The sequence below is a fragment of the Patagioenas fasciata genome, chromosome 17 (genome assembly GCF_037038585.1).
Source record: "Patagioenas fasciata isolate bPatFas1 chromosome 17, bPatFas1.hap1, whole genome shotgun sequence".
Lineage (NCBI taxonomy): Eukaryota > Metazoa > Chordata > Aves > Columbiformes > Columbidae > Patagioenas > Patagioenas fasciata.
The window spans coordinates 3,758,866-3,775,460 of record NC_092536.1 but is presented as its reverse complement, the minus strand read 5'-3'; the positions used below and the strand labels follow the sequence as shown (position 1 = coordinate 3,775,460).

At 46.2% G+C, this 16,595-nt stretch overlaps 2 protein-coding genes across 4 annotated transcripts in view; one reads left to right on the top strand and one right to left on the bottom strand.

The window, feature by feature from the left end:
- Nucleotides 1-2,242, top strand: part of MTRFR (mitochondrial translation release factor in rescue) — a 5,013-nt gene extending 2,771 nt beyond the window's left edge. The window contains exon 3 of the mRNA XM_065851999.2: nucleotides 592-2,242. Coding sequence (XP_065708071.1) covers nucleotides 592-815 — 224 coding nt within the window. The 3' untranslated portion in view covers nucleotides 816-2,242. The remainder of the gene's footprint in view (nucleotides 1-591) is intronic.
- Nucleotides 2,184-16,595, bottom strand: CDK2AP1 (cyclin dependent kinase 2 associated protein 1). 3 transcript variants are annotated; one of them, XM_065851995.2, is made up of 4 exons: nucleotides 16,258-16,595; nucleotides 6,598-6,704; nucleotides 5,679-5,805; nucleotides 2,184-3,007 (listed from the first exon to the last, which is right to left on the bottom strand). In XM_065851995.2, exons 1-4 carry the CDS (start codon nucleotides 16,463-16,465, stop codon nucleotides 2,940-2,942), a joined length of 510 nt encoding a protein of 169 aa, XP_065708067.1. In that variant the 5' UTR covers nucleotides 16,466-16,595; the 3' UTR covers nucleotides 2,184-2,939. The 3 variants fall into 3 exon arrangements, with proteins under 3 accessions (XP_065708067.1, XP_071672252.1, XP_065708070.1); XM_071816151.1 differs by lacking the exon at nucleotides 16,258-16,595 and adding an exon at nucleotides 15,455-15,660; XM_065851998.2 differs by lacking the exon at nucleotides 16,258-16,595 and adding an exon at nucleotides 14,691-14,887.

Sequence of the window (16,595 nt, the reverse complement as noted above, 5' to 3'; positions counted from 1 at the left end):
GAGGAAAAGTTTATAAGTACCGTAAAGGGTCTCAGCAAGAAGCAGTTTTGGCCATCAGTAGATAAACTTGGGGTCATTGCTGATCTTCCTGGCTTTGACAAACAGAACTGGTTTGTAGTTTGCACTAAAATGTATCTTCACTGTCACATTCCCACCCCTCTTGTGAGTTAGTCAGAATATCTTCCTTAACAAGCTGATCATATTCACTGTACATTCTTTTTAAGCATTATTCTTATCTACTTCATGTGGATTAATACTTTGAAATTAATCTTTGCTTCCTTATCACGAGGGGAAGACACACTTAAGTTAAACTCAGAAGATTCTTTCCAAGGTAATAGGGAAGCAATCTTGCTCACTGACAGAATTCAAGATTACTGCAGAAGTCTGACAAGTTACAGCAGCAAATAATTACTAGGCAGCCTCTCCAAAATATATAGCCTGGCTAGAAAAGTTCCAGCAGTTCTTGGTAGGAGAGGATGCTCTTGGCTGGGGGGGCAGAGGAGATTCTTAACTGCAATGGCAGGAATATGCAGACTGAAAGGAAAAGCCAGAGAATAAACAGGTTAAAGCTCCAGTAAAAATGTCCCATTGTATTTCTTCAGTGTCATCAAACGAGATCAGTGGAGCAGAACAGAAAGATAGCCAGAGAAATCCTGCAGGAAAAAGTTGACCTTTTCTACAAAGGTGAAGATAGTGATGTTTTTAAAGAGAAGAAAGCATTAGAGAAGAAGAAGCAAGAGAAAAAAAGAAAAGCAAAGGAAAACCTAGAAAGGAAAAAGCAGTTCAAAGAGATGCAACAACTGGATAAGAAATAAATGTGTGAAATACTGACTTGCCCTAGCAGGGTAAGGGAAACATTTGCTATTACATCTAAACAGAGTTTTCAAACTAATGGGTGATGTGTGGCTTCACAAGCACAACTGACATGTTGAGTAGTGCCCTGCTACTACTGTAAAACCGAAGCGATACAAGCAGACCTGTATTCCTACTTCTGTCCGCCACCATCTCATTGATCACACGTAGCAATCAGTTTTTCTGCCACGTTCAGACGATGATAAACCAATCTGGTTAAAAAGGAACTAAAGACTTTCCACCATTGTGAACAAAGAAAATTCAATAGATCTCCTCCTCCCCAGGTGATACCTTACGATGTTTTATAGGAGTTCCAGTATGTACAGGACAGCCCTAAAAGGTTCTAACTTTGCATCCCTACTCAGGCCATGCCTGTGCTGCCAAAAATCCTTTATAAACAGTGACCAGGCTTAAACCTGCTGGTTCTGGTGGTGTAAACAGACATGCTGATGGAAGAGACACCAGTCACTGGTTGCCTTCTTCAGACCTGCTAGCGGAACAAATGCTCTGTCCAGCTCGATTCTGCATGAAGTTTAAACAGAAGCTTTACAACTTTTATCTGGAGAGGTGATGAGCATCGGGGAGAAGGCTCCTGCAAGAGAAGGTTGGTCAGTCACATTCTTCTTCCAGTTCAAAGGTAAAACTGGGTCATCACAGTTAGATAACCTGTGTTGGAAGCTGCTTCCCAAGGCAATGGAATCCAGTTCATCCAAGCTGTGAAGTAATTAACTTTGCTTCTTAGCACTGTATTTTCTTCAAGTATCTATAGCTCTGTATGTATTAGATATCCCAGATATCACATTTTCCTTAGGATTTAGATTTGATTGTACAATAGTGAATTACAGCCATTTATTCTGTTTATCCTATGCTGCACTTAAACTTGGGCATTTTGGTATCTTCACTGATTTTGACAGGTTCTCATTTCACGCAAATACATCCAGCTGCGTTTCCTTTGGAGCCACTTGTGAACTTCCCTGTTTTAATCCCATTAACAACTCTAATTGCTTAACCAGAACTTCAGTGTTTGGAGAGCGCCCTCCCCAGCTGCCACCACGTTCTGCCCGTCAGCAGTGAAATGCTTCATGAACCAAAGCTACAATTCGGATTTTGAAAGCAACGGAGACTTGTAGCAACTGTCCTGCCTTCTTACAGAGGTGGACGGTGTCCGGACTGTGCCGTGGATGGAAACTCTCTAGCAACCTGCAGCCTGTTCCCTCGTCTGTTCCTGAACTCGAGCCTCCTGCATCAAGATTCAATCTTTAGCTGTTGAGAGCGCTCGTTCGTGGAGTGTGAATCTGATTAAAGTGACTATGCAGAGTTTTAATACAAACTGTTAATGAAAATAAGCTTTATTACGTCAAGTAATAAATACATACAAAGATGCAAATAACAGTTTTAGTAATTTATCCAGATTTTTCCTTTTTTTGGCAAACTTTAAACTGAAATCTCCAGCCTTAATGTAGAAATTAGCTTTCCAGGACCTTGTTATTATTTAATAGGTTTCCCTGTTTTCCATATAACTCATGCACTTTAAACGGACTTCGAAGCACTAACAGTCATGCAAATGTTTATGCAAAACGAACAAAAAAGGCAAAATAAGAGAAGGGGGAGGTTATTTCTAAGCAGGGTCTATGCTGAATGACAAATGGTGACTTAGCAGACTACTGGGTACAGCATGCTATTCTGCAGCTATCAAAAAAAATCCTTAGAGCTTATGTCAAACTTTGAAAGATTGACAGTTTGGGTTTAAGTGAATATAGTCAAAGGAAAAGAAACAGAATGAGCCTGTGGCTGGATAAGAACTGAAATACAGCCTGGGAGGGAAAGAGCATTCCTCTGCATGCAGTTCAGTTTTCATGTTTTAGAAACCTTTTAGGGAGTTTTAACATCTTTACAAAATGCAAACCCTCAGCAAGTTGAAAAATCGTTGTTTTCTCATTCCTAACTATACATTTTTGTAAGGAAAAAAAAAAAAGAGTAGAACATTCAAAATAAAGGAATTTGTCTGAATGTTTTAAGAGTCAAAAGGAATAAGTGTTACTTTTTCTTCATTAAGAGATGGAAAATCTTGCAGCTGAATTGGTGGGCTAGGATCTTGCATTTCGTTCCGTCTCAGCCAGGCATTCCCGAACTAATCCCCTAGCGTGAATAATGCCTGCAAAAGAATTGGACACATTTGAAATCATCTCGTTCAGCTCACACTTGCAGTGACAGTTCAGAGGTTCACGTATTTCTGTCCCGAGTTGCCAGGGCTACCACAGCGCATCTCAGGAAAGGGACGGATCCCTCGCTTCCCAAACATCAGCTGCTACTAAACAAGTTTGCTTTCCTAAACGGGCTTTATACATTGAAAAGCGACCAAACCAGGAATCAGAATGTGGTAAGATGACAGTGACAGGTATATCTTAATGAGCAGTGCAGGCCTATTTAGAATCAGAGACTTAACTTTAAAAATAAATCTTACCTACCTGTGAGTTATTTTGCTGTAGTGGAATGAAAAAAAAGCTCTGAAAGCCTTAATAGCTTGGGATAGTTCTCTGAGAGGATGCATCAAAATTCAAGCCTTCATAATGCTGCTTAACCACAAGTTGTGTCTCTTGTAAGAGTAAGACATTTTTTTATGGTGTGTGCAAAAAGTTACCTCCTAACACTGGCTCAGCGCCCAGTGTAAATCATCACCACTTTAAATGCTGCCATATCTACTCTCATCTGACAGACATAATGTGGAATTTTCCACTACAAGTCTTGTTGCCTCGAGTTCCAGCAATCTGGACCTTGATTCTTGATCCTGGAACTAAATGTAAATTCATGTTCACAGAGCTGTTGAAAGAACAGAGCTCGAGACAGATTTTTAAATGAGAGATGGACAGATTTTTCTACAACAAATGAGGTTCCATTTTACTGACAGGACAAGATAAAGGTGATTTCTCTGCCTAGTCATGCTCCTTAACAAGGGGGAGAAAGGCCAATAAGGCACTAGATGAGGTTTAATCTCTATTTCGAGATAATGGGTTCTGTTTCTAGAAGGCTACAAGCCCTGACCACAGCAACAACCCTTCCATCTGTGGAGTGCTGAGCTGGGTGCGAAGCTTTGCAGAGGGTTCAGTCCCCACAGAGGAGTAAAGCTGCATCACACAGCTGGGAGATGCAGAACCGTGTCCTCAAAGCAGCGCGTTAGACCCGATCTGGTGGCAGGGAGCCCGGCTTATGCAGCACAACTACCCTGAATCATGTAGAACACTGGGCATTTGGCCAGTTTTAGAGGTCAGTAGCCTCTGTGGAGCTGGGGATAGGGACTTTATTCCGGAATAACCTCCGCATGGCCACGGAGGCTGCAGTCACGTGTGTACAACCCTCAGTCATTTCTGCTCTCGCACTCGCACATGCTCCTGCAGTCATTAGGCTCCCAACATGAAAGAGAGGTGCATTTGTGACCAAAAGATGGCAGCAAAAAGTACTTATTTGGGATTTTTTTTGCAACACTGGCAAGTTACGGTGGCAGCACTGAATCTTAAAACCTACATTAGCCAACAAACTAAATACTCACTGCGAGAAGCAGCAAAACAACTTTTCCTCACTGAACTGAGCCATTCAGGTTCAGAGAGCGTCTGCATCTCTGCCGGTCTCTCTCCGGTTGTCCCCATTAGCCTATTGCCATTCATGATCTATTAATACTGACTCAGGCAATGCAATAAAGAGACTCCAGCAACATCGATTTTAGCTGGGCCAGATTCCACTTACCACTCACGAGCAGACTTTATTGCATCCTTTCCCAGAACAGCTACTAGTCATTTTATTGCATGTCAGGGCAGATATATTGCTCTTCCATAATGGTTGAGCCTTAAATAAAGCTTTGTAGTCTCGGGTAAATGTAAGGGGGATTTGCAAGGTGGTGAAGTTAGTCTGTTACAATTACGTTCCTACTCGGGGTTGAATGCGTGAGCCAAACTCAGCACAAGGAGTAAGGAAAGGGAGGAAACTACGCTGTACTGGCAAAGGACAGAGCTGCCAGCACAACTGTTGTCGATGGCCTTTCAGGGTCATCTCAGGAGCTGGAGCACTGGAATGTCCCACTGCTCCTTCAGAAATAACCCTCACACGTCCCCTGCAGAGGACAATGTCAAGCTGATGTCAGCAGTGGGGCATGCGGAGGTTTCTTTTACACGGCAAGGAAAGGGCATTTATTACCCCTTTTAGCTGACAAAGCAAAGCTGGAGAGACCTCAGCAGCCAGGCCTAAAAGCTTCTATGTCCCTTACCAGTGGACTCTCAGTGACAACCACTTGACGAGAGCTGATGGTGCCTCTGAGAGGAGGAAGGTGCGTGTTCGACATCTCAGTCTCAACAACCTCCACTGACATTATTTTTTCTCTTCTCTCCACCAGCCACAGTGGGAATTACCACAACACAAGGTGTCTTTATGCAAAATGCACTTTACTAAACACTCCTGGGTCAGGTAGATGGGCGACTTATGCAAGAAGATGTAAACAATACTTGGCTGTGTATTTTGGAGACTGGGGAGAAAAGGGAATTGAAGGGGTAAGTCAGTCAGCAGGAACCTAAAAGAACATGTCCTTTAGATACCTCAAGGGTTCTAAAATACGGTTTGAATTATTAACTGAAACTCCCCTTGTGCACAGGAAACACATTTGGTCACTGTTTTATCTATCAAATACAGCGTGAATTGAGTATCCCAAGGTTTCCGTTGCTTGTTCATCCACCTCATTTAACGTTTCAAAGGAAACAGTTGTCATGAAGCTGTGTCCAAGGAGGCAGTGCAAAAAGTGTATGGAACATAATGTTTTAAAAAATAAATTTAAACGTTACCTCTTTTTAGCCTCTCCATCGCACTTTTACTCCCAGCATATGTGGGTCTAATCTCTTTTCCTAATTCTTCTATTATAGCTAGAAGTTCTGCATATTTGCTTTGCGGTACTTGACTGCTGCTGGTACCCTGTAGTTGAAAGTACATTGATCTCAATTAAATAATGCTAAAACCAAAACAATTACAACAAACAGCAACTGGAAATTCATAAAGGACCAGAAATAGCCCTGTAAGCCACTTTTTTTTTAATAAAATTTCAGGTTTATTATCTAAACAGGCTTTTCTTTTTGCAGTTGCTGCTACATTTGGACACAATGCTACGTGCCCTTCAAAAATCAGGATGTGTGGGGAGGATACAGCCGCAAAACTGGGACCCAGGTGAAACAGAAGTTAAAGCAGACTGAGAACTGCTTATTGAACTCTCTCTCTGCCTTTATCAATGTCCAGGTATATATTTTATGGATAAGTTAGGTAGGCAGGCAGAGTGAAAAGCAGATACACACAAAACTGCCCACATGAGAAGGGAAATCCTGTTAAGTCAAATAGATTTCACAGGAAGTTTACCACTCCATAGGATACAGGCTTTGTGAGACAAAATTTTAGAGAAAAACAGTATAGGAATATTCATTTGTTAACAAATAATTTTAGAATATGTTAGAGCCCTTACAATCAGAACATAAGACATGTTTCACTGTGACTCAGAAGCGATGGGACTAACAGTTAATTAGTAACCAATCTCACTCAGCACTCTGCTTTCTCTAATTTGATCCCAAGACGTGTGCGATGAATCAGTCTGCCATTTGGATTCGATTTCAAATCTTGGTGGGAGGGAGGAACACCTCAGATTACAGGCCACAACCCGGGCTACCACGCAAACCTCGGGTCAGCGATCTGATTAAAGAAAACCAAGCAGAGCTGTACCTGCATCCCTTGTGTATAGCCTAGAGACGGGGGTCCGTAGTCATTTATAAGCTGTCTATATTGCACAGATGTTGCCATGCTTGTGGAGGGAGAGTGAACGCTCCCAGCTGCGGAGAGAAAAGAAAAGAAACCCATTATTATCTAAAGATTAATTAGATTGTTACACTGGGACACATTTTAGATCACTTTCTTTCCTAAAGCTGTGACCGCTCACCTTCTTCTGAGCCCACTAATGCCATTTCAGAGTCACTATTTGCTAGGAAGAGAATGGCTCAATTAATGTTTCTCTAAGGTTTGCTGTACGTTTGAAAATAGCACAGCCTGCAACATTATCAGTGCAAATTGTTTGCGTAAAAGTGAAACAGAGTGTAACATGACAGGTTGTTCTGCCTAGACGAACTGTAAATATTAAGGAGCCCTATTTTTGCATATATACATTCCACATAGATGAGTCTCATGTGCTGCGCTATTTTTACTTTTTCAGCGCAAGTTATCTGAAAGTAATTTTGCAACTCAAAGTGTCATCACATGGTCAATGCGAGTTACCCTCAGTACTATTTTCAGGCAATGCCAACACTATTCCTACCAACAGTCAGTCGAGGTACATCAAACCTGCTGCCCATTGTATGACACTGGAGGCAAAGAGTGCTACCCCTATTCCTCTTTGTGTGATATCATTTTTAGCCAGTCAGATTGTGCTATTTAAGTAAACCAAAGGGAAAATAACACCACTTTGGGTTATGGTTACTTTTTGTAAAGTTATGATAGATTATATGCAGATCTACAGGGTGTTGAGTCAACCAAGAGTTCAGCAGCAGACTCTAAAGTGAACATTGACAAACAAATGAACTATCGCAAACACTTCTTCCCCAACTTTCAGATTTTTCTTAGGGGGTTTAATTCTGCTGTTGTTTCACAGCACTGCTAGAGGACCTGCTGGCTCTGGACTGTGGCTCAGGACCAGGCCATTCAGCTTGTTCCCTCCCACAGTGGGTGCTGCTGCACCCAACTGATGCTGCACCCACCGATGCTGCCGCCTTTGCCCGCAGGCACAGACAGACTGTCTGGAAAAATCTTCCCCCTTAAAACTCCCTTGCTGAAAATTCCCAACTGTCTTCCATGAGGGAACAGATCTCATTTAAATCGAAATTATACTGATGCTAAAAGCCACTGGGGCTAAGAACTATGTAAATCTCTAGCTTTGTTTTAAAGTTGCAAGTGACTTTACTCATAGTTTCCCCTCACTACAAAAAGAAGAGCCGGCAGTTATGCAGTAAAAAGCAGCGCTGAGCACAGTGGAACAGGCTCTTGGCCTCAGCTGGGAAGTTTCCTTCCACTTCAGAATTAATCACAGGGTATCACTGTGGTGTTGCCTTCATTACAAGAGAGTGTGTTCTTAATTTTAACTAGTTAACCAAATGTGAAATCCTAAAAACGGTCAATTGGTCTGGTCACTATGTCACCTTAAAAAAGGCAGGAAGGTTTCTCTTTGTCTTTAACTAAGCTGCTAAATGTTACGGCATTACAATCTGCATTTCCACTGCTAAGGTTTCACATGGAACTAACTGTCACATTTTGCTAAAATATAGTAAAACCCCCAAAACCTAAACAGCACAGCCAGGGTGCACAGCACTGTGAGGATCACCACAGCTGCCAGCTGTTCTCACCATTAGCTCTTCACGTTACCAGCTCAGAAGACATGAACAATTGTTAGATTTCTGCATGTACAACTCAGTCAATATTTCAAGTCCAGACGATTGAATCTCAACAGTTCTCAAACATGACACAACAGCAAACTGCATCTTTCCTCTGAGGACTTCAAAATGCTTCAAAAACATTAATAAGCCCCTTGTACTGCAAGGTAAGAAGGTTTAATTACCTCAATTAAGCAGAAAAAGACTTTAGCACTGTTTCCTTATGTGCAATAAAACAAAAGACCCATCCTGCAATGACTTGTTCCTGAACTGTTGCTGCAAGCAGGCACACAACAAGACCTGGGAGCTCCAAACGGGTCCAGAATTAAGGCAAGGACTCCGCTGACCAGACTCAGGAATCCTGCCCGACCCACTGAGCAAACCCGGGCCACAGCCCACGCCAAACAAAAAACCAACTTAACACCACCATATCAGTTAATGACAATATAGCAGAGATCATTCAGTGATTGTTTCAGATTGTGTTGACTTAAGCAATGACACGTGTCTGTACGAAATAACACAGCAGGGTACGTCTAGATAAGAAAGAAAACCCGACTGGAATCGCCAGGTGCCAAGACAAAGCACGAAGGGCCCGAGCAGGAAAGTTTCACAGATGCGAAGCTGGCCAGGGGTTGGTCTCAGCACGGGAGCGCGAATCCAGCAGCGACCCCCTCAACACCAAACAACCAAAACAAACCAGAACTTTCAGGAGGCAACTCCGAGCGAGAAGAACCTGCGGACAGAGCGGGAGCGTCGCTCCCGCTGTGAATCGGCAGCAGAGGTGCCGCGTTGTCACAGGCAGAGCCGCGCTGCAGACACTAGAGGCCATTGCAGTGCGGCGTGCCCTGCCAAGTGACAGATCGCGGTAACCATGGTGAGTTTACCCGTTTCTTTGCAGTCTGCATCAAAAATGTAATAAGACATAATGCCATGCGCCGACCACTTTATCAGCAGCGGCAGGCCCGGAGAACAAAGAAAAGGATTTGACTTGGCCGCGGTACCAGCTTCCGTGCACCCATGTCAGAAGTTGTGCCAGTCAAACTCTGCTGGAGGGGGGAATAAAATGAAAAATACTTAATTTCACCTCAATTTAAGATGATGCAATCATGAAATTAATTGTGGGAGTATTAGTATCTCACAGGGTAACGGACCTTGAGCTTTTTGACCTATCATTTTGTATGTTAATCTCAAGGAGAAGCCCTGGGTCTTAGATGACTATTACTCAATTAACCCAAAATACATCTGGATGTCTGAACGTCCTGTATATTTCAGGTTATTAAAATACATATATGTATCACTAGCCATTGCTATTACACTTAGCAAGAAAAATTAGGGCAGCAAGTCTCACAGTCAATACCCAGTCAAAAATGAGTGTGATGATCAGGTATTCACTAGAGAAAAAAAAGGAGGGGGGATCTAAATTGAGGTTTGCTCGCTCACGGTAAGATGACAATGGAGACAAGACAGTAACAACTGACAGAATCGAAAAGGGAGTGTGCTTGGTACTGAATTTAAGTGACGCCCTGTATCACATCCCAAATTGTCTTAGTGCTCACTGCTGTTTGAAACCTAAATTAATATACACACTTTCCTCCCTCCACTTTCCTAATTAAATGTACACAAAACCTTCTATATACCTATTTATTTTTGTGCCAACAATGTCTTCTATTTCTGTATTCAAACAGAAAACTGCCAGAACCATCTTTCCACACAAAAATACAGCGATTTTCTTGTTAATATTAAGCTTTATTAAGGGGGTTGGGGGGCCTAACAATACAGCCAACAGAAACTAAATCTTTGTGTCAAAATCTCTTCCTTCCAGCGGTCTCTCCAAGCTCAAATTAACATCCAGGGAGACAAAGGATTGCGAATCAATCTTTGTTTGCCTAAACTCCCACTGACCAGGAATCTTCCCATTAATTTCTGGTGGAATTGTAGGGATCCCTCCAGCTTTTTTGCTACAACTCCAAGCCTGAGCAGTGATACCAGTTTGCTGGTCTAAGTTTTAATTCTTAATTTTATTGCTGCTGCTGCTTGCTGGAAAAATAACTGTGAAGGCAGGTTACTGTGCACCTCACCTGACCCACGGCATCCACACAGCTCCACTGCCGCCCTCATCTACTCCAAGTAAAATCAGGAGTAGTTACTCAACTCAATGAGTTACTCATGTAGAACCCAGACAAGCCAACAGTCAACCCCATTGGATTTGTGTTTCTTTACCACCCTGTACCTTGTAGGGTCCCATGAAACTGCACAGGTAAACTGCCATTTTACAAACTCTTTCTACACATGAACATGAGGGTGTGTAAGAAGAGATGTCTGTATTTTCGGTGGAATCTCACCGCTCCTGCCTCTATTTCACAGTCCCTTCAAGTTGACGTCGTTTGCAACATAAAGGCTGTTGCCATTGAGGTGTCTATCAGTCATCACCTGTTCATATGGAGCCTGGTGCTGGATGTTGCTGCCTCTGCCACAGCTGGAGGACGTCCCCATCTGCTCCAGACGCCAGCACTCTGATTCCTGTCGGCATGCGGTATGAGACAACCAGGCTGGAGTATTTTACCTGATAGGATGTAACTTCTGTCCTAAACCAGACAACTTTGCAACAAAACACATGAGATATGCTCACGTAAGCTGCTCTGCCAACGTACCTTGCGAGGAAAAGTGTCTTCAGCACAGGGGAGAGGTGACATCTTCGACTAGCACAGCCATTTCTGCAGCGAGGATTTGAACACAGCTTGTTTTACCTGACTACAAGAATATTTGATTCCTTAGCCCTCTACGCACTTTGGTTGAAGTTCAACAAGAACTCCTTGCCATCCATAGGACACCACGTGCACGTCTACGCAAGTACCTCTACCACACAGCCAAGCCACAGGCTGAACTACAGGAGTTTCCAACTCAGAGCAAAACCAGACACCCCCCACCTCCCCCAACCCTCCAATAAATTTTTTAATGTAAAATAATGGACCCCGTTCTCATTTGCACAAAACATTCCTTATAGCACTGCCTGTGAAAGTTATATTTTCACCCACTCTTTCCCCCTTAAGCAGCCCTTGTGGTAGAAACAGACCTTTCTTTGAAAAGAACTATTTCCTTTTTAAAAAATCCAGTGCGCGCACACACAAATATGTTCTCAAGAAGTAGGACATTCTTTATCGTAACAGCCAGAGGCCTTGCTCTTTTGATCTGTCACACTCTGGGCCTTTCCTCTAGTACTCTATTTAATCTTTCCATGTGGATAACGGTCATGTTTTATGTCTCCTCTTCCTACCCCCCTGCCTTTATTTTCTTTTTAGTTTTCCCAAATCAGAAAAACAAAAGGCAGTCACTTGGACTCCCCACCATTCTCCTTTTCTAGCTCAAGACACAGCCTGTTTCTACACTCGCAAGTTATCTGGCACAACAGGAAAGGAGCAAGACATGAAAGCGTTTGGTACATGTACAGCACATGTAGTTGGGGTGAGTGACTTAAGACTAGATTTTAGTCTGGTGCCCTGGATTAATTGTCTGTATCGTGGGTATGGCTCAAAGCGATCCAGTCTTGGGTCTGGACTCTTGTGTTCCCACTAAGGGATGGAGCATTAGCGGCGCACAACTGGAGCAGAGCTCCTGGTTTACTTTTATCCAAGAAGAATTGAGTTATCATGAACCCAAACCACCCTGCAACTCACCCAACATGTGACAGGTGGGGACGACGAGATTTGCTGCTTGTGCAAACCAAACCATTGAGCTCAGGCAGAGAAAGCCAAAGCTGCCGGTTTTCACAATGGCCACACAAGTCCACTTGAAAATTGCTAATTCTGAAACATGCTTAGTGTGCTTCTTTTCACATCATTTTCAACTTCACTTGGACTTCAAGAGGTCAGGGAACCAGCAAATTTCAGTTTGAATGGGAGGGGGGAGTGTGTTTCCTAGGAATTATCCCCTCTGCTAAGGCACGAACACTTTGCTCTCCGCTCTGCCTACAAACAGTATTCTTTCCAGTACTCCCACTCCAAAAATCACCTCTCAATATGAACAATATCAAAAAGAAGTTGTCTCTGTAAAAGGTGACATGCCAGCCTTTTGCTCATACAAGTCTGCACTGCAGTCTTAATAATATAAGGAACAGCCTAGTGTGCCCAGTATCATTTCTCAGGACTGAATAAAATCGGTCTTTCCAGCTGCAAGCTCCAGCCCCAGTTGGGGATATTCTTCTTCTTTCACCTCTCAGTGAGAATTTGCACTTTCCACCAAGAAACACCTGGTGTGAGGTGCGGCAGGTGCACTGACAGCCCGGCTGGTGCTCAGCTACCGCAGTACCTGCCGTACACGTCACCGCTTGTTCATGTTCAGCCAAGACACAGCTCTTTCCTCTGTCACAGCCCACTGGAATTTGTTTCTTCAGATCCTACACACAGCAGTTTTTAAGCTTTATTACAGGAACAGCATTTTGTCTTGAAAGCTGACATGTCTGCAAGAATTAGAATAAAACCAAAGGAAAAGCCCAAGCTCCTTCTGCTGGCTTCTGTATCTTAAAACTACTTTCCTCTAACCTGTGCATACTCTGAATAAAATAGGAATGCTGGAGAATATCCATAGAGCCAGAAAACACATGGAAACAACAGTAAAGACAAACTACAGACCAGTTCACAGCTGGTGTAAATCACCCTGGCTCCACTGAAGTCAATGGAGATGCTCTCCTTCACCTCACCTCAGCAGCTGGCTCTCTTACAGAGAAACAGGATTAAACAACATAAAACACAAGGCAGATGAGGAGGAAACTACTTTGCAGGATTCAGTACGGTAAGCAAGAGAACACAAACCAACCAAAACACGGCCGTTAGAAAGGGTAACAGAGGTTCCCCTGGGACACTGCAGGCTCAGGTGAGGCTGGGGAGGTAGAGCCACAGCATCGCAGGGCCCTGTGGACCATCCAGGCAGAAGATGCTTGTGCAGGAAACAGGGCTCCCCAAGCACAGTCTGGCACTGATGGCATGGGGGGCCACACACAGGCACCCCATGCCCAGAGCACAGGCCCTCCGGGAAGGTGGCAGATGATTCAGATAAAACCCTGCAAGTCTGGTTGCAGACACCCTGGGCCAAGTGTCACCACTGACCTGGGCAATGGGGAAGAGGAACAGGCACCAAATTTCTGCTGTGACAACACCTTCTCCTTCCCCCAGCCTGGTGCAAGGCAGAGGAGTCAGCACCCGGGTGCCTCCAGCATCCTGAGTCACTTGCGGAGCAGCTGCGTTTTCCTCACCCACAGTCATCCCCAGATCTGCCAAAAACCCACGGAGGTTCCCTCCCCGTATTTCCTCCCCCTCAGGACTTCAGTCTATGTCTCTGAGTCCCAAAAAATGCTCCTGTGCAAGAACAGAGCACATTCACCCACCAACCACAACTGCTTCATCCCACCGAGCCACTTGCTGAGCGCAGTTTAAACATGATTTTGCAGAGTGGCCACTCTCAGCCTGAACTTGAAAGGAGTTAGCTCTGCAGCAAGGATGCAGCTCCAGGAGCTGAGTCGACACTGCCTTTCCAAACACTCCTGCACCAGAAGCCCTGCACTGCAGGGAAGCAGCGTTACCTCCCCGAGGAAAATCCCTGTGAGATCCACAGCTGGCCAGAGCCCTCCGTCGGCCGAGACCAAAATATTCAGCATTCATACAGAGAGGTTTTTCTGCAGGGCTGATTTCAGGCCAAAAGGGACAGATTTCCTGTTTTCTCCTCCTCTGCAGGACGGGGCGGGGGGGTCCTTCACCCCAGGTTTGGAAGCAAACCTCAGATTTCTCCTCCTGGCTGGGGAGGGGGGGCATTTAATTTAAGCACAATAGAGAATTAAGCTCCAGAAAGGAGGGGGCCATTTGCAGTCATATCACTCTGAATACGATATGTGCAACTGCAAGGACGGCTTTGTCTAACTCCCTTGGCCTTAGGCCACGGTGCTGGCAATACCACTAGCTAGAGGAAGAGCTGGTGCGTGAGGATAATGGCAGAAGACAGGGAGGGAAGAGAGAGCCCATTTTGGATTCAGAGGAGGACGTTCTTTCATTGAAAAGATTCTGGGGGTGTTGAGGACGATCCGAACTCAGAAGAGAGGACAACTTAGACAGGAATAGTTCCAGCATGACAGCAAACTGCTGCTAACTTGCCATTACAAGGAGAGTAAAAAAAAAAGGGGGGGGGGGGGGGGAGGGAAATATAAAACTGCATGAAAAAATCTAAAGCCCTGATGGTAGCCGGAGCGTTAGCAATCTCACCGACACGGCAGCCAGAGGAGCGGAGGCAGAAACTTCACCGCTCGGCTCGCATTGTCAGCGGCATGTCTGAGCCGGGCTTGTGCAGCCAGACTCGGATCCCCCCATAGCACGACCTAATCCCCACCCCTCACCCACCATCACAAAATACCACCTTTGTTTTCCCTGCAATTTTACGGCTGTTCCGGAGAGCAAGGCACAGGTTCTCGTGGGAGCCAACAGGAGAACGGTTTCCCTTGCTGGGCTTTGTTTCTTTTTTTTTTCCCTCCGGTGACACTTCTGCTTTTTGTCAAAAAAATCCTCAGCACATCCCCTGCTTCCTGAGCCCTCTGCAGAGTATGGGGGGCCCGCGGTGCTCCCCACACACCCCCAGGCTCACACAGGAGCCTCTACACGCTCACAGCCCCACCGAGCTCAGCTCCACGCCGGATCCAAGTGTCTGAGGCAGAGGGATCTCGGTTCATCCACCAGCTGCTGACGATTCCTTGCAGTAAAATAAGATTGCCGCTCTCCCGGTAGCTAGAATAGGGGTGCATCTCCTTGATCCCTTTCGTTCATCAATCTCCCAGGATTACAACTACCAACGGCGCTGTAAAAATCACCGAGGCACGATTTCCCTCCCTCCTAAACCCAACTGCAAAACTTTCCCTTCTCAAGAAAAAAAAAAAATAAATAATCAGCCTGATTTCTGGCTGCGGATGGTCTGATGCCAGCCCTGCAGGCTGGGGCTGCGGGGGAGACGGGAATATTATTGAAGTCAGCACCAACTTCTCCATTTTGGTTCTGTTTAATAGCAGCCGACGCGCACAGATTGGCGAGAACCCCTCGAAATATCCCACAGCGAAGCAACTGCTGCTGCGGCTTTGTTCAGGCTGCACCGACCTGCACACACTCCCCGCCACCAGAAAAAATACTTGCCTGCTGTTACCTTCGGAAATTGGGGAGGGGAAAACAAAAAAAAAGAGGGGAATGTTATAGGAAAAAAAAAAGTTAATGCCATCAAGGAAACTTTTTAGAGAGGAAAGTTGGAAAGACTACGCATCCACGGAAGAGGAATAATTTTTAAGAGGGCTTCTGTAAGAAATACAGAGCGGCTGCTGCTCTCTCTTCCAAAAAAACCTCCAGCGAGCAGAGCTCGTCCGCCCCGGCTGCTCCGCGGAGCCCGGAGCCTCTGAGGGGGGAGCGGGGACCCAGCGAGCGCTGGCGGACCCCGGCGGCGGAGGACGCGGGGCCGGGGACGCGGGAGGCCCCTCCGGCCGAGGAGAGCGGCCCCGGGGCGGCCCCTCCGGCCGAGGAGAGCGGCTCGGCGGCCGCACGCGTGAGGCGAGGCGCGGTGCGAGCGGCACTTGCGGCGTCCCGCCAGCAGCGGTCCTCGCTGAGGCGCCGGCGGAATATTCCTGATCCAGATCAATCAGCCGCCCCGGGGAGCCGAGCATGGAGGAAACCCGGCGGCCGGAGCCCCGGAGCGGTGGCGGCGGCAGCGCGGGGCCGAGCCTGGCGGGCGCGGCGCCCCCGCGGAGGGGGCGCTGAGGGGGCAGCGGCGGCAGCGGGCGGGCGCTGGTAATGGCGGCGCGGAGCCGGCGCCGGAGCCGCTGCCCCGCCATACCCGGACTGGGCAAAAAACTCGAGTCCGGGGCTTCCCCCCCAGGTGCCGGTGCGGCACCCCCGCGCCCCGCCGCACGCCTCCCAGACTTGCCACCCAGTTGCCGCCGCGGACTTACCCGGGTTGAGGGGAGTCCCGGGGATGTGGGCGTTCAAGTTGGGCTTGTAAGACATTCCCAGAGACATGGCCAGCGGGAGGAGGAGAAGCGTCCTGAAATTCAGTGAAGCGTCTCCGTGTCTCCCAGACACTTTGGGTTGTTTACAGCAGTAGCAGCACCGGCAAATATGGCCGTCAGTTATATTGACACCCACAATGCAATATATCATCCATACATCATGAGGAGACGCGGATCCAAAAACTTTGGGGGAGACGAGGCAGCAGCCACCCGCCGCGGCCGCCCGGCGCCCCGCGCACCTCGGCGCGGAGGGAGCGCGGAGGGGGCGCGGCGGGGGGGTG